General features: G+C 43.9%; 2 protein-coding genes across 7 annotated transcripts in view; one reads left to right on the forward strand and one right to left on the reverse strand.

Moving 5' to 3' along the window:
* The window catches only part of lef1 (lymphoid enhancer-binding factor 1), a 66448-nt gene extending 50525 nt beyond the window's left edge, over positions 1 to 15923 (forward strand). For all 6 annotated transcript variants that reach the window (XM_079498190.1, XM_079498192.1, XM_079498191.1 and 3 more), the window contains one exon: positions 14205 to 15923. Coding sequence is in view for 1 of the 6 variants with exons in the window: in XM_079498195.1 (XP_079354321.1) it covers positions 14205 to 14290 (86 nt within the window). In the remaining 5 variants the exon portion in view is untranslated. The remainder of the gene's footprint in view (positions 1 to 14204) is intronic.
* A 1015-nt stretch (positions 15924 to 16938) lies between these two features.
* On the reverse strand, positions 16939 to 23657 carry hadh (hydroxyacyl-CoA dehydrogenase). Its single transcript, XM_079498198.1, has 8 exons — positions 23451 to 23657; positions 22913 to 23041; positions 22202 to 22359; positions 21110 to 21236; positions 20268 to 20357; positions 20109 to 20181; positions 18184 to 18300; positions 16939 to 17373 (listed from the first exon to the last, which is right to left on the reverse strand). Exons 1-8 carry the CDS (start codon positions 23565 to 23567, stop codon positions 17255 to 17257), a joined length of 930 nt encoding a protein of 309 aa, XP_079354324.1. The 5' UTR covers positions 23568 to 23657; the 3' UTR covers positions 16939 to 17254.
* Between the last annotated feature and the right edge of the window lie 141 nt (positions 23658 to 23798).

The following is a 23798-nucleotide window of genomic DNA, read 5'->3' on the forward strand; positions in this document are numbered from 1 at the left end:
ACAAGTTTAGTTAATTCAAAACTATTATTTTTTAGTTTTTACTATACTGTTTGTATTTGGGAGGATTGTTAACCCTACATCAAATCAATCCATAGTGATGGTTTGTCAGCATAGTAAACTAGTTGGGGCTGAGCTGTATGTTTTTATGGCTTCTTGTCGATTCTCTTTGTTGTCAGGGTCATGTCAAACAACGGAGACGCCCCGACATGCAGCTGGCCCGTGCCACAGTCAGACAGATCTGCTCTGAGACACGCTTTCCATCTCCTCCTCACCTCCCTACATCAACTCCATAAAACCCTAAAGCACAATTCACATTGAGCACTATAACTACAGTATATTGTTCACCATTGTATTTTTGTTATCTTTGGTGTGAACTCACTTTGAACGTTGTTTAAAACTATATTTGTATAGTAATACCACCACCACTTCCATAAGCCCTCCCCTCAGCCTTACTTGGACCACTCTGTCTGTGTATTCAGACAATTTTCTTAAAATAAGATATCTGCCAGTAAGCAAGATACAGTGATTTAACTCCAGTCTCGAGGTTCCAGACTACAGCTGGGTTTCATTGTTGTAATGGTTGACTATTTTAGACCTCGATTGCCAGGTGAACATGACTGACTACTTTGTAAAGCGTTTGCATCCAGGACAGGATGTGAGGACGGTTAGAGGAGGAAAACTCTAGCCTTCTGCATCATATACGACTCGAGTCGGTACTGACTATTTACAAAGTATCTCCTGGCATGAAAGTACAACACATGGCTTACTAATGAAGTTATGAGTCATTTCAAGATGGTTAGAAATGAATACATTCTTGACTGCAGAGTCACCCATGTTCTCAACATGACACCCATGTTCTCAACATGACGGACAGATGAGTTTCAGGTTAGCAGGTTTTCTTCCAAAGGGACACAATGTGAAGGAACCTCTTCATTTCTTCTCTCTTTTCATACCCGCTTCTCCTTTTGTTTTTCTTCCCTCCCTGGCTGTTGGGTCTTTTGTCTGGACTAAGCCCTCTGATTCACAGCCCTTTGAGATGGTTATCTGACCAGGGATACACACACACACACACACACACACACCCTCCAGGCTTTCTGATTTTCTTTCCCCGCAGCTGCTGTACACTGCAGCTCATACAGGGGTACAGAGTACAGACGTCCCGATAAACAAAGGTGGCTTGTTAATCTGGCCGGCGTGAGCCACGGGATTAGCAAACACTGTGTGTGTGTGTGCATGCGTGCGTGCGTGCGTGCGTGCGTGCGTGCGTGCGTGCGTGCGTGCGTGTGACTCAAGCCTTTTATTGGTGTTTGAAACAGGATTCCACATAGCAGTGGTTTAAGTTGAACTTGCCCATGTGTGCCTATAGTTTTCACAAAAAGTTGAGTTTTCATATCTGCTGTCATGTCCGCCCCCCCCCCCCCCCACACACACACACACACACACACACACACACACACACACACTTGCTCTATCCAAATTCAATATCCCTGTACATGTTTGCTCTTTATTGTATTATTTTACAACTGGGCCCTACAATGGCTTTTAAGCGGTAAGGTTTGGTGGCACCCTTTGATGTGTGTGTGCATACGGTTCAGCCAACCGCTGTGTGCATGGAGTGTTACCGTCCAGTAAGGATAATTTCTGAATATCCTGCTGCCTCCACCACACCATGAAAGACAACACTTGTTCTCTCTCTCTCTCTCTCTCTCTCTCTCTCTCTCTCTCTCTCTCTCTCTCTCATTCTCTCTCTTTCCCCACTCTCTCTCCATTCCTCTGCCTGCCCTGTCGGCTCCCTCTGATGTGTGCAGGCAAGAAGTCAGCTGTCAGGACATTGATGAGCGAAGGAGGGAGGAGTGTAAGGATAAAGAGAAAGTCCCTTCTGCTATTTTTCTTTCTTAAATCAAGCACGCTCTGCCCCCACATTACCCTCCTGCGTCTGTCGGTCCTCTTTTTCTATCTCTCAACCTCGTCACTCTAGACTCACCCCTTCATTGTTACTCTTTATTTACTCCTGTCTTTCAGATCCATACCTCTCTCTCTGTACTTGCCTCCACTGCCCCCCCGCCCCCTTGCCTCCATCTCTCTCTCTGACTGTCATCACTCTATTCATACGTTTCACAGCCACGGTCTCAATCAGCTCAAGGTTTCAGTCAGCTTGGCTGTTTCTCAGTTTGGTGCCTCACCTCTGAGCCAAGGCAGCATTTCACAATGCAATACACGCATGCCACACACACACACACACACACACACACACACACACACACACACACACACACACACACACACACACACACACACGCACACGCACACAGTACAGATAGCCTTATTGGTGACATGGGGGAACTGAATCGATATCACTAATTAAATTTGTACTTTTTTGTACGTTTTCTACGCTCGGAGAGCCTCAACAACATAGCCGAGATGAGAGGCAAAGGATTTTACTTGAACTATTTCATGAAAAAAGGTGGAGTTGTGCGTGTGTGGGAGGGAGGGAGGTTGTGCTTTAGCATAAATCAGAGTGAAGCTCCGGATAATGTTACTGTGGGTTAGGAAATGGAAGCGTAAACGGCCCTCCCCCCGCAGTCCACCCATCACACACGCACGCACGCACGCACGCACGCACGCACGCACGCACGCACGCACGCACGCACGCACGCACGCACGCACGCACACACACACACACACACACACACACACTCACACTCACACACAGCCCCTCTCTGGGATGAGAAATGGTTTTCTCAGCACTGTTGCGCACGGACGTCCTGAGGGAGGGTGGGGGGGAACCATGTGTGTGAAGTATACAGGTGTGCGTAGTGGTGCTCGGAAACAGGCATCATTTACAGAATAAAACAAGACTAGGCAAGCCTAGCTAAGCCGGACCCGGATATATGCCCAGTGGGGATATGTTTTGGAGGGATTGTAATTGAAAACAAGGCATACAGGGGTAGTGTGGGCGGCAGCCAATCAGATTGTTGAACGTGTGCAGCGTGGTAACCACGCAACAACCGTAATGGAAACCAGTAGGCCTACAGTGTGTAACGGCATGGCCTATGTCTTTCTCCCCTAAACTGAACCGTTTTAATTGGACTGTACAGGTGAAATACAGGCCGTTTCCAGACGAGCTGACATTGTTCTTCTCACAAGCTTTTTTGATCCCATAGCCTGGAGGGTCGAGAGCGGCTGAGTATGCACTACATCCCATAGTGTGGAGGGACAATTGGCTATTTCGTTGGTTGGCCGGTTGTGGTGCCTGGTGGTGCTTGTGTAGGGATCAGGAAACTCGAGTCACACATGCATGTTTCGCAGCGATGTGAGATTATCAGCCAATCAGTTGATTGACTGAATTAGTCGGTCTGATACACAGTCAGTCGGTACTAGTAAGGGACATGGGCTCGTATTGGCCGGCCGGGTCCAGTAAAAACGTTTGGTCATGCATTTTAACTATGGATTTGCATGAAACCGCACGCACGCACGCACGCACGCACGCACGCACGCACGCACGCACGCACGCACGCACGCACGCACGCACGCACGCACCTGTAAAGACCTGTTGCATTGTACTACCCTTGTTATTTTGACTGAGATGTGTTTGGGTTATTTGAATGGCGGGGGCCTATTGTTGCTGCGGTCTGGCCTGGACCAGCTGCAGAAACAGCATTATGAGGGTCCAGTCTTCCTCTGTCTATCTCTGTCTATCTCTGCCTGTCTGCCTGTCTGTCTGTCTGTCTGTGATGTCTTCTGAACTTCCTCTTTCTGTCGTTCAGCTCACACAGTGCACACACATACCCCTCCTCCCTTGGTTCTCCTGTATGTGCCCTGTATGTACAGCAACATACTGTATATGTATTACACACACACACACACACACACACACACACACACACACACACACACACACACACACACACACACACACACACACACACACACACACACACACACACACACACACACACACACACTAGTCTGAGATGCTTATCTGTGATTCAAAGGCCCCCAGGTATAGCACAGAAGAGGCAGGCAGTGCGGAGACAGGAAGAGGGTCTAGCGAGGCAGAGGGCAGCCATGTTTGTTATTTATTACCGTCCAAATCCTGTGCTTCGATGTTGCCGGGAGTTTGTTTCCTGTCAGTAAATCTGGAGACAAAACCTCCAACTGTTTTTTCCCCCCCACATCTTAAGCATTGCTAGCTGAAGCTCCCGTCCGGAGTCCCGTGCTGCACAGTGTGTGAACAGGTTGTAGGGTCAGTATGTTGCTCAAGGAAACGTCGTCGGGGCTGCATGGACTGCCTGCCTGACACAGGCCGCTGTGGGAATCAAACCAGAATCAGGCCAGGGTTTTCCCTCTCTTCACCTGCCTCTCTTTCACTCTATACCACTCCATCTGTCACGCCATTCTTCTCTTCTCTTCGCCTTCCATATCTCACATTCTGCATTCTTCTACTCCTGTCTCTCCTTCTCCTCTTCACCATTCCTCTACTCTTTCCATTCATTCCTTCTCCCCGTTCCTCTCTCTCTCTCCTCTTCCTGACCCGTCCCACACTATCCCACTCTCTACCTTCTTGCCTGCACCTCCTCCTCTCTTTCTCCTCCTCGCTCTCCTTCCATCCTGCTGGTGAGTCGTCGTGTCGGCAGAGTCTCTTTGAAGCAGGGAGGCAGTCATTGTGCGGCTTCTTTGAACCCCTCCCTCCCACACACACACACCACCCCCTGGCCTGTAGCAGCGCTGCTCTGTTCAGGGGCGTGCTGGGGCAGCAGTGCGTTGGCCAGACTGCAGCTGGCTTCTTGTGGCCCCCCACTGACAAGGCCTAAGATGTGGGCAGATCCCCCCCCCCCCCAAACCCCTCCTTCTAACCACCCACCTCCATCCCCCCAGCCTCCCTTATGCCCCTCTTTCTCTCTCTTTCTCTTCTCCCCTAGACTCTCCGCTATACTTGTCCTCTGCTGGTCCCCCCGCCACATGCCTGAGGTTTGCCCCCCCCTCTCCCACCTCCCCCTTTCGACAAGACTCAAACATTACCCTGTCTCTCTCTCTGTGCTTATTACCCAGACACCCTCCAGTCAGACAGGCAGCTACTTCACAGTGAAATCCTCAGTTTAGTTAACTCTGAGAGCAAACATGAAATCAATTCGTCGAATAAAATTAAGTTCAATTTAGTTGAATTAATTGAATTAACATTGGCTATGTTTACATTGCAGAGATTTCCGTTAATCTCTCTTAAACTCGTTAATCTCTCTTAAACTCTTTCTGACTGAAGATGAGTTTATAAATGATGTGCCCCAAACTGCGCATGCAAGGAAGGCAGCAGCATGTAGCACCGCCATCACGTGACCATAATAACAGGCTCGTGCCAGCCTTCTCAAGTGTAACCTCATTCCTGGGCAGTCGTTATGTAAGGTGAACTATGGTAGATTTCTAGGTTAAGTGAGTTTTCAATAGCACTGTTTATTTTTACCAGCTGCTTCGTAGAAGCGGCAGGTCAGTGTTTACCTGGGAAACGTGCGACCGGTAGACGGACACCGCTATGCGACCGGTAGACGGACACCACTAGTCTTTCTGCTGAGTGTTGCCAAGTCTGCATATTTCCAGCCTAACGTGGATTCATTCACAGTTGCTTGCCTGGTTTGGTTTTTGGAGGCTGCTTAGCTTATTTCTGTCACGACAGTTGCCACCACTGGTAACAACCCATAACATCCCATCGTCTGCACAGCATGGCTAGTCGAGCAGTTCTGATTGGCTGCCTCGTCTCCAGCCATGTTGCCTCAGAATTCTTTAGGGTCACTAATTTGAGCATAACAGCGGAGCGCAGCTAAAAAGTGTCATAACGTCAGCAGCAGACCCACAGATAATAATAATGCAGCTGGTAATTAATTGATTTAATCAATTTGGGCTTGTTTTAACACTTCTTAACCTGACAGATTCTGAACAACTTCATAAGCTTGCTGAATGTTAAAAGATAAGAAGAAGAGTCATTACTGTCCTTCAGTAAATATAGCCTCATGCAAATGAACATGTGTAGTAATATTGAAAGCAGATCGGATTCAATGGTAATGGATTATTTTAATTGCATAATCAGATAACTAATTCTAATTAGGGGCTTTATATGTACGTTATATATTCTGATGGAGCTGTTGGAGAGATTGGAGTGAGATTATTAAAGATGGAGTGCCGTGATTTTTACAGTGTACAGTATTTGTTGTAAAATGTTGTTTTTATGTGGGCACGCCCACCAGTTCATTAAGTATGCCTGGTTTGCCTGATGGGTGGTGATCCACCTGAACTGAAGCCACACCCACAGCTGTAGTTGTATGATAAAGGGGGAGGAGTGGGGAGGGGCTGATAGTGTGATGTCACTATATTACTGTTTATTTCATTGGCCCGTTTGACTGTCAAGGGTTCAGCCTCCAGGAAGAAACCATAAATACAAAGTTAATACACCATTGCACATAAAAACGACTCCAGGGTGTCTAATGAAGTAGGCCTACTGTCACCTCATAGACACATGAAAAACTGGAAAAATACAAACATTGTGGCACTCCCTCTTTACGCTCCATGTTAACATTCTGGACCATTTTTATCTCATGTTTAGGGCTATTTGGTTGGTAGTTGGTTGATTGGTTGGTCAGCTGCTGCCCCATTCCTCCAGGTTGATTGGTTGGTCAGCTGCCCCATTCCTCCAGGTAGTTGGTTGATTGGTTGGTCAGCTGCTGCCCCATTCCTCCAGTTGATTGGTTGGTCAGCTGCTGCCCCATTCCTCCAGCCACAGACTTCCTTCATTCGCCACTCTTTTCACTGTTCATCTTTCGTTTCCCTGCACCTTCATTCCTTTTGTTCTTTGTATCTGTTTCTCTGGTTTTCTCTGGTTTCTCTGGTTTTCATGATTACTTTGAAAAGTTCAAAGCCATTTAGGGTGGCAAGAAGGTAGAAAGGTGACCATAAAAAGGTGGAGATAATAATACTAATTTACAGTGTTCCTTCTAGCCATCCCTCTCAGCTTCCCTAACATCTCATAGAAAAGGTATTTCAATAAATACATTACTGTCAACTATTGGTGGCCTGCCTGCAATGACTCCGAGGACCCCGTAGGGGTTGTGGACCCCCTGTTGGGTTAGTAAGGAGGAAAGCCTTTGTTGGATTGAAGGAACACATGTCAGCTAAAAGGTAGAGGATCTACCTTTTAGCAATGTTAAGCAATGCAGCTAATTTTCTTTGTGCCTAAGTTTAAATGTGCCTTATCCACCTGGCCACTGATGAACCAGACTACTAGCTTTGGAGCAATGGTTACTGTCTCCGGCAGGCCATCTGGATGTCCGTGTGTCTGTCCGTCCTTTAATCTCGGCTTTGTATGCACATTCCCACTAGGTTGAGGAAGAAATGCCAGCCTTTTCACATTGGCCTACCAGGAGCCCGATTTTCGCAAAACACATTGTTTTTATATTACTCCTACAAATTTTGTCCAAACATCGGTACACATTATCTCTATAGTCATGTGATCAAGACAGATCTGTAAATCCTCATCCTCATTGGCGAATTCCGAACATTGCTGGCTCACAACCTACCTGACCTGGCGGAGACCTGTGGTGCTCGGAGCACTTTTTCTAGTTTGTTGTTGCATTCACCTGATTTACCCTTATCCAGAAACACGTTCAGGTGAGTGAGTGTGTAGCAGGGGTTCAGTGTTTGACAGGGCCTGGGATTGGTGGTCAGTCTAACCATAACACGATGGGAATTATGCACAAAAACAAATTTCACTCACTTTTTTACTTGCAAAACTGTGATGTGACAATAAAGCTGATACTGAGGCCACGCTGTCCGTCTAAGATCTCAGGTTGGAACATAAGGGGAAAGCAGTGATCTTAGTATAGATTGTCTTCTATGCTCCTTCTAGTGTGCTGTTTTATTTCTGGGCTCTTAATTTCTCTTCTCCTCAAAGCCCCCCTCTCTCTTCACTCCACTCCTCTGACTCTCTCTCTCTCCCCTAGTCTGTGTTGGAGACACCTCTCTCTCCACTTGGCTTATTTTTAGAACAATTTGTCGGCTGTATTTTCCTTTTCAAATGGCACCAAAAGAACCCCCTCCTCCCCCTCTAGAACTCTGGCTGCACGAGGAGGAGGAAGAGGGGAGGAAGGAGGTGTGGGGTGGGGCCCAGCTGCGGGCTCTTTGATTCGGCCCCGGGAGGTGAAAGCGGGCGATTGAGACGTGAAGGACCATGCCAGTTATGTTAACCTCCCACACTTCAAAAGACCCTGTCGCTCTGCTCTCTCCATTTTCCCCTTCCCCTGTCTCCCTCTCCGTCGATCGTAGCCAAGGAGGGAGGGAGAGAGCGAAGGACAGAGAGAGAGAGAGAGAGAGAGAGAGGGAGAGGGACGGAGGAAGAGCGCCAGGAGTTGAACCTCCTCTGGACCTCTGGAACAGAGGAGCGTTTCATTTCCTGCAAAAAAGAAAAAAAGAAAAAGAAAAAAAGAGCACAGGCGGCATTCCTCAGCACTAATGTAGGGCTGGGGAGAGGGGAGAGAAGGACTAATGTAGCGCCGGGGAGAGGGGAGAGAAGGACTAATGTAGCGCCGGGGAGAGGGGAGAGAAGGACTAATGTAGGGCTGGGGAGAGGGGAGAGAAGGACTAATGTAGGGCTGGGGAGAGGGGAGAGAAGGACTAATGTAGCGCCGGGGAGAGAAGGACTAATGTAGGGCTGGGGAGAGGGGAGAGAAGGACTAATGTAGCGCCGGGGAGAGGGGAGAGAAGGACTAATGTAGGGCTGGGGAGAGGGGAGAGAAGGACTAATGTAGGGCTGGGGAGAGGGGAGAGAAGGACTAATGTAGGGCTGGGGAGAGGGGAGAGAAGGACTAATGTAGCGCCGGGGAGAGGGGAGAGAAGGACTAATGTAGCGCCGGGGAGAGAAGGACTAATGTAGCGCCGGGGAGAGGGGAGAGAAGGGGTCAAGTTGCTCCCGAATCCCTGTGTTTGTGTCGGGTGGACCTTGTGAAACCCTGGCCTGGTGCCCCCCCCTACCACCACCAGCCCAGCAACACAACCATCACCTCCCAGCGCACACCCGTCACCCCCATGCACAGTTGCACACGCACATAGTATATATATATATATATATATATATATATATATATATATCGGCACCCCGGGCAGGAAGGGCCCAATCTTTTCATGTGTGCACTGTGCAGCTCTGGTGGTGCATGCAGGCTGCTTTGAGATCCTAGGATGAAAAGAAGGGAGGGGGTGGAGGTAAATAAAAGCGACAGGGGCTCCCTTTTGGCTCTCTCTCTCCCTTCCTTCCCTCACTCACTCAGCACTGGACTGGGGTCAGCTCCCTCTGGGAAAGGTGTTCCCTCACTCCCTCAGCACTGGACTGGGGTCAGCTCCCTCTGGGAGAGGTGGCCGTTGCTCCCTTTTATCCACATGTGGTAAAGCTGTCTGGATGGTGGTATGTGCGTGGCGTGTATGTGTCTGTGTTTCGATGAGTATGTGCACAGCACACAGTTGACTGTGTATGGCTGCTTCTGTACATCTTGGAGCGTGCCAATGTGCACTTGTGCACATACAATAGCAAAATATAGTTTGTGTGTGTACAGGACAGGTATGTAGGTGCAGGACAGAGTTAAACTGTCAGGCTTTCACCACTGAAACGACTAATACCAGTGGTATTAGTCCAGTGGTCCTGGAGAGTGCATCAGTCCACCTCTGTGTCTCTGCTTCCATCACTTCAGCGATCAGCAATTCCATTTGAGGCTCTGTTCTGAAATAACTCTTTGCCAGTGGAGGAACACTATTTTAGTTATTACAAACTAGTTTAAAGAGCTACTTTACTTTTTCACAAGGGACCCTGAATTTCAGTTCACTGGCTCAGGTATTCACAGGCTACAATAAAAGTGTCTTGGGGACCAGCCGTTTGTTGCTTTGCGTTGTGCTTGTCTTGTTCTATATTGTTTTATTTATCCAAAATATTAACTTTACAGGAATTGAAAAGAACAAAACCTCATCAAAGTTGGTATGGTGACTTTAGATACATTATCAGATACTTGAATGTGACCTTATATTATCATCACTTTATCCAAATACAACTCAAGTGGAGTTACTTTTTTTTTTTTTTTACCTTAATGTGAATTATTTCTGAGTTAGGTGGTTTGACCAAGAGTTTGAGGTTCCAATGGAGTTTTAGTCGGAAGCGCTTTTTAATACTTTTCATTGGTACAATATTTCTTAAAACCACACACAGACGTAAAGGCTGTTCAATAGCACTGATTTATTAAAACAGAAGTACAATTTAAAAAAAATGGAGACAGCTGGTTTCTGCCCAACAGCGACGCTATATAAAAAGGTTCTCATTTATCCCCATGTGCAGTAAATCTGCTTTAGTGTAACAGATGGATTCTCCAACTCGCTCTCCCCACTTCCGTAGTCATTGTCTTAATGTGTTTGTTTAATGTCTTGCATGCTTCCTGTGCACTCTGCCTATTGTAATCACACGTTTTGATGCCTTCTTGCATATCAGATGAAAGGAGAATACACCCAAGATGCTTGCTTTCGCCAAACGTTTATTTACCATTATAATAAAGAAACCTCCCATGCAAGCTTTTATTATTTCACTTTTTAAGATTTATTATTGCCATTTTATGCTTCTTTTCGGATACACAGTGAACAGAGATAAAGATGAGCCGAGAGAGAGGGGGATAATATGCAGTGAAGTAAGAAGCTGTAAGGACTTATATGCTAGGTGCTTGTACTCCATCAGTGCCCACCATGCTAGCTTTTGATTGTGTGTGTGTGTGTCTGCGTGCGTGCGTGCGTGCGTGCGTGCGTGCGTGCGTGCGTGCGGTTACTCACTCTTATAATACATGCAAAATGTAATTACACAAGTTAATACATCTTTTGCAATAGTAACTATGAACTGTGTTTGATCTGTATATGGCTTCAGCTAATACTGTGGTGGTGTAACGGTTACAGCCCGGTTACAGCCCAGGTCTGCCCAGTACAGTTCAGCTCTATTGGCCTTGCTTTGGCCCGTGCCTGTAGTAAGAAGAAGAAAGAAAAAAAGAAGACGCAGGGCAAGGAGGTTATATTTTCCACCGAGTTTCCCATCGCCCACCCGCAGTGGAAGCCTTGAATGTCAAACCAGAAGCTATGGGACGACTGCTTTGAAAGAGGAAGAGAGTGAGAGAGACAGACGAGAGAGAGCAAGTATGTAGGGGTGGAGACGCAGATGTGTGTGTGTATGTGTGGTGGGGGGGTATGCAGAAAGGGAGAGAGGGAAAGCACAAAGAGAAAAACAGGGGGAGAATAAGAGAGACGTATGACTCGGGAGTGAGAGAGATGGGGAGGGGGGGGGGGGGCATAGGGGAGCATAGCCACTGCCAGCTGGGTCACAGCAAACCCTACGTTAAAGGACATCAAAGGCGGGCCAGCCCACATCCTGTCACTAACCCTATAACCCTCTGTACTGTAGAGAGGGCCTGTTCTACAGCCAGCCAGCCCACCAACACCACCACCACCGCAAGTCTCCTTCAGCAGACCACCCCACCCCAAGAGCACAGATCCATTCTATGACCTGAAAAACACAAAATATAGTACAGTGGACTGAGTGGAGTGATCGCACAGATCTTTTATTTTTTATTTATTTTTGATTGTTTGTTTTTTCCCATCAGTATGCTATTTTTAGCTTTTGTCACGTTTAGTATTTCTTCTTTTACAAAGTGCGCACAAAAAACACAGTAGCCTTACAGAGCAGTACGGCAGTAGAGTGGTCTCCAGAACAGTAGAGCAGTACGGCAGTAGAGTAGTCTCCAGAACAGTAGAGCAGTACGGCAGTAGAGTAGTCTCCAGAACAGTAGAGTAGTCTCCAGAACAGTAGAGCAGTACGGCAGTAGAGTAGTCTCCAGAACAGTAGAGTAGTCTCCAGAACAGTAGAGTAGTCTCCAGAACAGTAGAGTAGTCTCCAGAACAGTAGAGCAGTACGGCAGTAGAGTAGTCTCCAGAACAGTAGAGTAGTCTCCAGAACAGTAGAGTAGTCTCCAGAACAGTAGAGCAGTACGGCAGTAGAGTAGTCTCCAGAACAGTAGAGTAGTCTCCAGAACAGTAGAGTAGTCTCCAGAACAGTAGAGTAGTATCCAGAACAGTAGAGTAGTCTCCAGAACAGTAGAGTAGTCTCCAGAACAGTAGAGTAGTCTCCAGAACAGTAGAGTAGTCTCCAGAACAGTAGAGCAGTACAGCAGTAGAGTGGTCTCCAGAACAGTAGAGCAGTACGGCAGTAGAGTAGTCTCCAGAACAGTAGAGTAGTCTCCAGAACAGTAGAGTAGTCTCCAGAACAGTAGAGCAGTACGGCAGTAGAGTAGTCTCCAGAACAGTAGAGCAGTACGGCAGTAGAGTGGTCTCCAGAACAGTAGAGCAGTACGGCAGTAGAGTAGTCTCCAGAACAGTAGAGTAGTCTCCAGAACAGTAGAGTAGTCTCCAGAACAGTAGAGCAGTACGGCAGTAGAGTAGTCTCCAGAACAGTAGAGCAGTACAGCAGTAGAGTGGTCTCCAGAACAGTAGAGCAGTACGGCAGTAGAGTAGTCTCCAGAACAGTAGAGCAGTACGGCAGTAGAGTAGTCTCCAGAACAGTAGAGTAGTCTCCAGAACAGTAGAGTAGTCTCCAGAACAGTAGAGCAGTACGGCAGTAGAGTAGTCTCCAGAACAGTAGAGCAGTACGGCAGTAGAGTGGTCTCCAGAACAGTAGAGCAGTACGGCAGTAGAGTGGTCTCCAGAACAGTAGAGCAGTACGGCAGTAGAGTGGTCTCCAGAACAGTAGAGCAGTACGGCAGTAGAGTAGTCTCCAGAACAGTAGAGCAGTACGGCAGTAGAGTAGTCTCCAGAACAGTAGAGCAGTACGGCAGTAGAGTAGTCTCCAGAACAGTAGAGCAGTACGGCAGTAGAGTAGTCTCCAGAACAGTAGAGCAGTACGGCAGTAGAGTAGTCTCCAGAACAGTAGAGCAGTACGGCAGTAGAGTAGTCTCCAGAACAGTAGAGCAGTACGGCAGTAGAGTAGTCTCCAGAACAGTAGAGCAGTACGACAGTAGAGTGGTCTCCAGAACAGTAGAGCAGTACGGCAGTAGAGTAGTCTCCAGAACAGTAGAGCAGTACGACAGTAGAGTGGTCTCCAGAACAGTAGAGCAGTACGACAGTAGAGTGGTCTCCAGAACAGTAGAACAGTACGGCAGTAGAGTAGTCTCCAGAACAGTAGAGCAGTACGGCAGTAGAGTAGTCTCCAGAACAGTAGAGCAGTACGGCAGTAGAGTAGTCTCCAGAACAGTAGAGCAGTATGGCAGTAGAGTGGTCTCCAGAACAGTAGAGCAGTACGGCAGTAGAGTGGTCTCCAGAACAGTAGAGCAGTACGGCAGTAGAGTAGTCTCCAGAACAGTAGAGCAGTAGGGCAGTAGAGTAGTCTCCAGAACAGTAGAGCAGTACGGCAGTAGAGTAGTCTCCAGAACAGTAGAGCAGTACGGCAGTAGAGTAGTCTCCAGAACAGTAGAGCAGTACGGCAGTAGAGTAGTCTCCAGAACAGTAGAGCAGTACGGCAGTAGAGTAGTCTCCCAAAATGTTTCTTTTCGGTTGTATCGGTACGTCTATTTACAAGTCGTGCTGCTTCTGGAGTGTTATACATCAAGCTGACAATTCAAAAAGCTGATGGCACAGGACTGTGGTATGACACTTAAACAATAGCATAATTAGCCAACGCACACACTTGAATGAAGTTGAATAATTTCCTTTGCACAGAAAGTATGTGTATGTGTGTATGTGTGTGTATATGTGTGTGTGTGTGTGTGTGTGTGCGTGCGTGCGTGTGCGCCAGAGTAATCAACACACTGTTGCTCTGCACTGAGATGCAATTATTTAATTGTAAGTTGTGTAAGACTGAACTGTCTCTTTCGGTTTTTCTCTCTATTCCTTCATGCAACAGAAGGGGAATATTTTAGTATTTCATTCTATTCATCCTGTTCAACTGAACTGTCTCTGTTTTCTGTCTAACTTGTCCTTTTGTTGGAGAAAAATATAAAACTTAAGCATTTTTCTCTCTTTGTCTCTTTCACAGGACAAAAAAACAAAACCTAAAGCAATATTTTTTGTATTTCATTATAATTGAACAAAATAACTGCCTTCAGAAAACAAACAGAGTTTGACTGTACTGACCTGTCGCTCTCTCTCTCTCTCTGCAGCGGGAGGCAAGAGAAACACTTTCTCCACCACGTGCAAAGCGAAGGCAGCAGCTACGGGTCCTCTGCTGGAGATGGAGGCCTGCTAAACATTATTCCACGAAGACCCTCAAAATACCCCAAACCACCCCAATCCTATGCCCTCCAGTTCTCAGAGGATCCACCCGCCCCTCTAATTCCGTCCCTGACCCTTGTCGTCTTTTGTCACCTTGGTCCCACTTCCCAGAATGCCTCACTCACTGTGTTTGACTCGCTCCACTCCCCCCCCCCCCCCCCCCCACACACACACATCCCTTTCTCATGCAGGCACCTGCTGTAGAGACACTGAACTGAAACAAGACAATCATTGATTTTTGTCAATATGAACAGTGACAATCTTCGACCAACTGACCAAACCCACGTCAGCTCGTGGGTTGGGTCACCACCCCCCACTCCACCCCAACCAACTGCAAACAAGAATTTGAACCATTTGTCAGCCCCCTGGCTGTCAGCCCCTCTCCCTACCACCACCTCTTCTATCAGTTGACTTCTTTCTATTCATCTTTTATAAGGCACTGCACTGAAAAAACGGTTTCAGTAATTTTCTGACAAAGCGCACACGATAACTCTTCACGTCCCTCTTCCTGCCTCCACCTCTTGAGCACTCGACCTACCCACAGCCATACCCACCCCCACTCCTCTAAGTTATTGTAAGTTATTTTGTCACCTCAGTTCTTTTTGTTTTGTTTTTGTACAGTCCATTAGGGCGTTCTCTGCCCTACCCTCTACACCCACCATTGCCACACTTACCTTTCTCACTCTCTCACTGGATTTGAGACCATGTTTTTGGGTTTCAAACCTACCAAACACCTCTTTTCAAAGACTGCACTAAGGAAGATGGAGGGATCTCATCTTGTCTAAAATTAAACGTCCACAAGACGCTTATTGTTTTTCCAATATTGACCAGTTGGCGCAAAAAAGGATACATTTCTTGATTTGCTTTCCTTATTTTTTGACTGAATTTAAAAATTTGAATGCTTTTTTTGTATCTTGAATTCTTGTTTGATTTCTCGGTGTATATTTTCAGTGATTGTTGTTTTTTTACATTTTGTTTTTTATATATAGTGGTATATATGAAAATAAGCTTTGGACACAGGAAAGCCATGTTTCTTGTCGAAGAGTCTTGCAGAAAAATTCAAACATTTTAAAGCTTCTTTTGATAACTATTTGTAACAAATAGTGACCTCGAGTCTTGCTCAAATGTAAGATAATGCTCAGTATGTGTACTGTACTTAAAAAAAAAATCTGTCAAGATATGTCAATTTTCTTGGTATTTTTGCAGGCAACATTAGGACAAAGGCAGGAGTGGATAGCTCAGAGGCCTATATTTTATTGTTCTAAACACATGACAAAGGAAACAGATATATATATTAACCCCAGCACTTGGCAGGCTTTTCATTTTATTGCGATGGACCTTTTTGTCTTTTAACTCTGGTAGCTACTAGTGTGGTCTTTAGCCATGTTGTTTATTCCATGCAAGCATCTCTGTAACATTTTATCGGTTTTAATGCTCTATTTTTTAGTATTACTTGATGAATCATGTTTTATTTTTAATTCATTGTTATATTTTTGGTCACTGTTGATCTTGGTATAGCACTTTGCTTCCCAAGTGGTCATATTTGAAATGTTTCGACATTGTTTTTTTGTTTTTTTAAAGAAAAATAAAAAGGCATCATTGGCTCATTTGATGGTTGGTTCTCTTTTGCAGCATGCACTGTACACACTGCATGATATCCTCATAGGTACCATTGTAGTTGTCATTTGTTTACATATAGTGCCGTTATTCAAAATGGGTTCAGGGTAGCGTTGCCCCCCTTATTGGCAGTCTTTAAAATTACAAGGCAAGTAAAATGTATTGAATATAACATGCTTTAATCTCCAGGGGAACTTCAAAAGGCTTCAGAAAATGGACCAGCAATTAAAACTCCAGCAGCACACAGTGCCCGAGGCTACGTTCATCCAGCATTACTGCAAATGATAATGAAAAGGAAACCCAAATCATCGTTGAGTCTATAAGCTTCTCAAAGGGGGAAATAATTTCATTTGAGGGGGATCTTGCTTTTTTTACTCCCCTTTGTCCCTTAAATAAAAATGATCATTTGTCCAGTAAGTAGAATATTCTAATTCTTAACCTACTTAATATTCCCAAGGTTAAAATTACATTTATAGAGGTAAACATAACATCTCTAATGAAGGGGCCAACATCAAAGGAATTCTATTTATAGGCCTGTTTCCGAATTAGGCCTTTCAGCTCCGTGTATTTCTAGTAAAACAGCACCACCCTGTGGTACAGGGTGGTACCAGGACTGATTAACAGTGCTTTCCAAGTAGGTTTTAGGTAAACCACATTATTTTAAGTCATGTCAGATAAATCATCATAGAAGCTCCTAATACTGTCTGGAAATATTGCTCTAAGCACTGTGTGAATATTAGAAATTTTATTCAAATATGAGGAAAAACTATCATGTCTGCAGTGCCACCAAACAGTATACTACTGAATACATGTTATATTCAAATATAGCCATAACCTAGTAATTATTGCTTTTTCAGGGTGGATTACAGGCAACGGTAGGAAAACATAACTGCATTGATTTAGTAGGTTAGAACAATCCTATCTATGTTCGGTTATCTTCACTAATGTCCTTAACACCACATCTGCAATCAGCATTAAACAATTATAAGCATGAGAACAGTGTAAAGCATTTTAAAGAAAACATTTATTACTAGTCTCTTTGATACAAACCACATTTAAAGATGACATTCAAGACACAATAGTCTAACCAGAACCATGGACCAAATATGTTTTCCTTAGAAGGCACACAGGTTAAGCCCTAGCAGCATAATCAGCGTTGTCATGATGAACCAATACCTTTTTTAATCGTGCTTTTCAACAGTCCTTGGCTGATTCCTGACATTCAACAGGGTTTCCCAGTGACTCCCACTTCACCTATGTTCAGGTTGTAGTTATTTACTCTGGGTGAGTCTAGCCGTGTTAGAAGAGTTGCTGGCACTTGTTATTTGTACTTGTAGAAGCCTTCTCCTGTCTTTTTGCCATATTTGCCCTCTGCAACCAGCTTGTTCAGCATCTCACTGGGGGCAAAGAGTGGGTTGCCTGGATCCATGGCACTCCAGCCTGAAAATGACACGAGGATTTAGGTTTATTTTGCTTTGAATCTTTACAAGTAGTAGGTGGATTTGGGATTCCACTTCTGATTTTAATCTAGGACTGTCTCGCTTCAAAATCATCGTAAATCCAAATCTGAAGGCTGCACTGTTGAGTGGAGTGGTTTGTCACAGCAGCGGTACTGTATGGATTAAAAAGGTGGGCCTAATAAAAAGAACCCACCTCAAGAACCACAAGACAATACACAATAGTACACTACATCCTATGTTGTGTATGTCTTGTGGATTATGTATTCTAAAGTGGGTAGTTCCAGTCCTGATTGGCTGAGTCCTATTGTAAAATACTTAACACACATCTAGGTCTACATGTATCAGTATGACTGAACCAACGTCTTGTTTACAATATTTACTGTTTCATTCCATGCATGTGTTACCGTTCGCAATTTTGCATTAGGGGCCACCAAGGCGCTTTGTCCTGTGTTTTTAATAGTTTACAGTGACAGTGCCACGTTTTTGGAAACACCAGCAGCGTGGCACTGAGCATTGGATTTTGTGCTGGCATGTTCAAGTGTGGCATTTTTATTTGCTTGAGCTGAAATATTTTCAACTCAGACATTTAGAAGTGTGGTGTTTTCAGCTGGGTAAAAAAAGCCTCAGTAGACACTCCTCCTTAAGTTTACGGTTAGGTTTTGTTTTTGTGAGGTTACGGTTCGGTATATAACCAAGCCCACCAAAGACAGAGGCTCTTCCACTGACTGGCAGCTGCCCTCTCAGTTTAAGATCAAATATTCATATTCATTTTAAAAAGGGTTCTGCTCACCATCCATGATAAACTTGGCCGTGTCCAGTCCTACGTAGTCCAGCAGCTCAAAAGGACCCATGGGATATCCAGCACCAAGCTTCATAGCAATGTCAATGTCTTCTTTGGATCCGTGACCTGCAGGGAAACAATGGAAACAAGCCATGGAATGCTGCAGGGAACAGGACTCTATTCTAATAGATAAGATCAGGCTGCAGAGAGCAATCATACTGTATTTTGTGACGCCCACTATTGTGGTCACAATTGGTATATAATTTGTTTATCATGCACGCTGGATCTTTGGCTCGTTCACCTTGTTACAGAAGCCCCTTTGGGACAAAACACTGGGCAAAGACTTTGTTCATTATGAAAGACAGATGTGTAGAAAAAGTTATAATTTTTGAGCGATCAAAATAAGCGATTTAGCCTAAGACCTACGATTGGAGCTGCGCCGTGGAAGATGTAATTTAATGTTTCACTTGTTATTGGATATAACAGTAATGACTGGATTCGAAAATGGCTAATCCGGAATTCTGCAAGATCGTGCACTTGGTGACACGTTTTTGATTTTTGGTATGGTGTTAGGTATGGTTATAAGGTTTTCAAAAACCATCGCAAACGAGTTGGGCTCGCCCCCTAGTGGTCTGTTTGCAATGAATCAAATATTAAATATATGGTTAAAAACCAAAATAATTGATAAAATAGATTTCCAATGGATTCTATTAGTATTGGGTATGCTAAATAGAGCGTCGCAGTCCCGCCTCCTACCCTGGACCAGGACATGATTCTCCGTTCATTTTCCTCATAGACATTTCAGAAAGTATTTATTTAAAGACGTTTACAAAGCCAACAGGAGTCGTGACAAATCATGACAACAAACACAATATTTTGGGCCAAAAAAATAATTAGAAAGAAGAAAAAAACGGCAGGTTACAACACTTTTTTTGTTGTTTTTCTTCTTTGTAATTATTTGTTTGGTCCAAAATATTGTTTGTGTTGTCATGAGTTGTCACGACTCGAGTTGGCTTTGTCCGCAGCGTAACCGTCTTTAAATAAATACTTTAAGAAATGTCTATGGGAAAAATGCATTGGGTTTCATTTCCTGGTCCATGGTAGGGGCGGGACTGCGACGCTCTATAACATTAAAATTTTGGGTGAAAATAACTTCTGGAAAGGCATCATTTTCAAGATGGCGTCCACGGTGGCCTCAGTGAGCTTAAAATGCCTATAAACTGGGATTTAATACATAAAAAATCATAACAATTATGCACTTGGTGACAAGTTTTAGATTTTTGGCATGGTGTTAGGTATGGGCATGAGGTTTTCAAAAACCATCGCAAATGAGTTGGGCTCGCCCCCTAGTGCATTGCGTTTGCAATGAATCCAATGTTAAATAGGCCAGCATTGGATTCATTCCTTTCCAGAAGTTATTGTCACCCAAAATTTGAATGTTATTTAGCATACTCAATACTAATAGAATCCATTGGAAAATCTATTTTATCAATTATTTTAAATCGCAGCTTTATAGGCATTTTGCAGCTATTGTGGACGCAATCTTGAAAATGATGCCTTTCCAGAAGTTATTTTTTCCTACATTTTAGTATGTTATTTAGCACACCCAATACTAATAGAATCCATTCAAAATTTTCTTTTATCCATTATTATGGTTTTTAACTTTACCATATTCATTGCAAACGGACCACTAGGGGGCGAGCCCAACTTGTTTGCGATGCTTTTGAAAACCTTATAACCATACCTAACACCATGCAAAAAATCTAAAACTTGTCAGTTGTCAGTTGTCACCAAGTGTACGATTATAACGAATTGGGACCCAGCTAAGTGTAATGGCACAATGGTTGAGATTCAATGCTGGTCAATTTTAAGGGGTTTGTGTGTCCTTTGTTCACCAACATGCACATTTGACCGTTATAAATGCCATACCGTACCTTTCTCATTCAAGCGGATGGCCTCCATCATGTAGGGAACAAGGAGGCGATTTACAATGAATCCAGGAGTATCCTGAAAGACAGAGAGTGAGTTAAGACTATTCAAATAACCATTTGAAAGAATCACTTGACATGTTGGAATAACCGAGCCAACCATACTTTGCAGGACACGGGTGTCTTTCCAAGTGCTTTACTGAAGTTCAGGAGGGAATCAAACGTTTCTTGGCTTGTTGATGATGTTGCGATGACCTGTGGAAGATGCAGACTTTGATGAAACAGACTCCTTTTTGATGAAACGGTTTTCGGCTGCAGCTGAAATCAATCATCCAACTTTTGATAGACAATCCTCGTTGCAAACAATCACGTTGCATTTTTGCCTGCAATAGATTTAGGATACATATGAACCCGTTGTTTTTAATATACAATTCATCCTTTTTTGACAGAACAAGTTGTGTACGGGTAGTGTTGATTTTGACAGATTTTGATTTTCGAATAGAATTCCATTTAGTTTGTCACATTTTAGTAATCTGAAATGTTTTCATTTTAGTATCGTTTTAGTCGACTAATATGTATTTTGTCAGGCCTTGATGCCGCCGTAATGCCTGATTTTACACTTGGTTGTATAGCCAATCTACAAGCTCACAACACGTTGCAGTGCGAACTTGTAGATCTGCTATTTTCAGAGCGCAACACCCGACAACACTACATTTTAGTCTAGTTTTTATTTGTTGATGAAATTGTCAATATATTTAGTCTTAGTTTAAGTCATAATATCTTTGTTTTTATTTAGTTTTCATCTGTGAAAAAAGGTAGTTGACGAACATTTTTCGCCATAGTTTTAGTCGACGAAATCAACACTGGTATTGGGTAATCATAAAAATTCTCTAGTTAAACGACAACTCTATTGCTGTCAGATCTTCTCTGGGTCATCTATACAAACGGAGCAGAACTACCTAAAGCTGTGAAAACACCCATACAATATTGCCCTGCAGTTACAGTACCTCTACAAGCTTCATCACTGGGACAGGGTTGAAGAAGTGCAGGCCGCCAAACCTGTCAAGTCTACTGGTGGCACTAGCGATGTCAGCGATGGGCAGAGATGATGTGTTACTGGCAAAGATGGTGTGACTAAAAACAGGGAAGGACCACACACACACAAGTTAATAACATCAATTGATTTCTGCCTCTTAATGCTTTCTATTTCAGTCTGCTACCTGAAGGCCACCACAGTGTCACCATGAAGATTTGTTTTGCACAACAGATCAGAATTGCCATTTGAAGTCCAAATGTATTCTGAATGCAGTTTTTACAATGCAAAAGGACTTTGAACAGAAATAGCCACGAGCTGTCCAGTTTACACAAAAATGACAGCAGATGAAACGTAAAGGAGATGAGACGAGGTTATGTTCTGTTCCCATGAGCCACAGAATGATGTGAGAACTGTCAGCCTCTAGTGATGCCTTCTCATCTTCAACACAGACTGTACTGTATTGATCACGAATGGCTAACAATACGACACATGCAATGGAAAGAATAATGCTGTCTGGGGATTTCAAGTGACATTCTAAAGAATTATTCACATTTACAGACAGATTAACAATGCAAATGAGACAATGAGGGAAATTACATAAGAAACAGCATGGTTTGGATTTAGTCCTAGCAATCCAAACAACATGGTTGCTACCACTTTTAGGTGAACATTAACATTCATATGTTGCTTCCACAACATTAGGTGCCGACCATAGATCCAGTCAATGATGTCAATTGTGATTAAACTAAACAAGCAGGCCAGGGACTGTGTCAGGAAGTTGACCTGCGTACCACCAGCTCCTTCGATTATTCTCCTGGTGTATGCACCAGTGTCATATGTTGCTTCCACAACATTAGGTGCTGACTATAGATCCAGTCAATGATGTCAATTGTGATTAAACTAAACAAGCAGGCCAGGGACTGTCAGGAAGTTGACCTGCGTACCACCAGCTCCTTCGGTTATTCTCCTGGTGTATGCACCAGTGGCCTTCCTTTTTCACAGGTGTACAAAAAAACCCTCATTGTTTATTAATGCAATAAAAAAAAAGGGAAACTGTGCTTACGATGGGGCCACTTTATCCAGCCCACCAAACAGACTCTGTTTGATTTTGAGGTTTTCTACAATGGCTTCCAGCACCAGGTCTGTACTTTGAACTACAGATGCAGCGTCTGTTGAAATGGACACATTCTTCATTACATTCTGGATGAACGCTGTTCCTGCCTGCAACATATGAAAAAGAGGTTCTAATTATCACACTGGTACCCATTAGTATGAAACCATGTATCTGGTATGTTTTTTTTATAAAGTATATTTATTGGTTTTAACAACAAACAGACATTACACAACAAAACATAATAACAAACACAAGAAAGAAAGAAAAGAAAAGAAAAACAGCTCAGGCACAACACTATTATAAATAAAAAGATTGAATATACAAAGACATGGCAAGGACAATGAACCATAACGACAATAAGTGGCTCTTGAATTTAGACAGACTCCCATTCAGGAAATACATCCATACAGTATAATACATATATTAAAAAGGCAGACAATACAGTTATCACAGGCACCAAGTCATGTATCTGGTATGTTAACAAGAATTCAATTGTGATATAAATAGTGATACAATGTACACATGGAAAGGTGGTGTCATTCAATGCAAACATTTTCCTTTTTGCATGTTTGTATTTGTTGATATTATTGTGTTACTTTTGTTTTGATGAATTACATAGGACCACAATGTAAACACATCCCTGGACTTTCTTTCTCTGACCTCTGGCTTATCAGCAAACTTCTTCTTCACTACTCTCTTCAGACTTCCTTCGATTCCTGCCACAGCTTTCTTCAGGATGTCTTCTTGCTGATCGACCAGCGTCACTGTGTGGCCAGTCGCTGCAGCAACCTGTCAAAAACGCATTGTTAACAGCTAAACAGTCCACCGCCTTTGCTTTCTTGTTGGCAAGCTCGAATTTCAGATAATCAGTATTATCATAATACTGACTTTTTAAAAGTATAGATGAGTTCATGTTGGTGTGAACGAATAGCTAATGGTAAGGTAATGATTACAACTACAAGTATAGTTGTCACTAAATGCAAGGCATGCAATGAATAAAGTCCATGCATTATTTGGCTAAATATACTTTTTGCTATACTATACATAGTATATTATATATTTGCCTTCACTCTGGTTTTAGGTGTGTTGCTAAACTTGCAGTTAAACTAAGGCTTCGTAAGCAGCTGCTAATATTTAGCTAGTTGACGTTAGCCGGCAAGTTACTAGCCCTGAAACATGACTGTCATGATAAACATACCTGAGCAATTCCAGCACCCATTTGTCCACCTCCAATAATAGTAATATTCTTTATGACCACATTTCTGACGGCCGAAGATGAGAACCCTCTGGCTAAATGGTGAGTGACAAACGCCATGATTTAAAAAAGCAATGTGGAAGTGTGTCTGTCAGATATAGCTGCTTGCAACCGCATATGAGTTATGTGTATCCTATCGCCTGGGGGGATGGCTCCTGTGATAGGCCATATTAAGGCCACCAAAAAGGTTGGTAAAACGACTCAAGGAGGCTATATATAACCAGTAGTACATTATGTGTTGGGTTCAGTAATGAACTGAATTCGTATTATAAATTTACAAATGTTAAATTG

This window comes from Electrona antarctica (assembly GCF_951216825.1).
Source record: "Electrona antarctica genome assembly, chromosome: 4".
NCBI classification, from domain to species: Eukaryota; Metazoa; Chordata; class Actinopteri; order Myctophiformes; family Myctophidae; genus Electrona; species Electrona antarctica.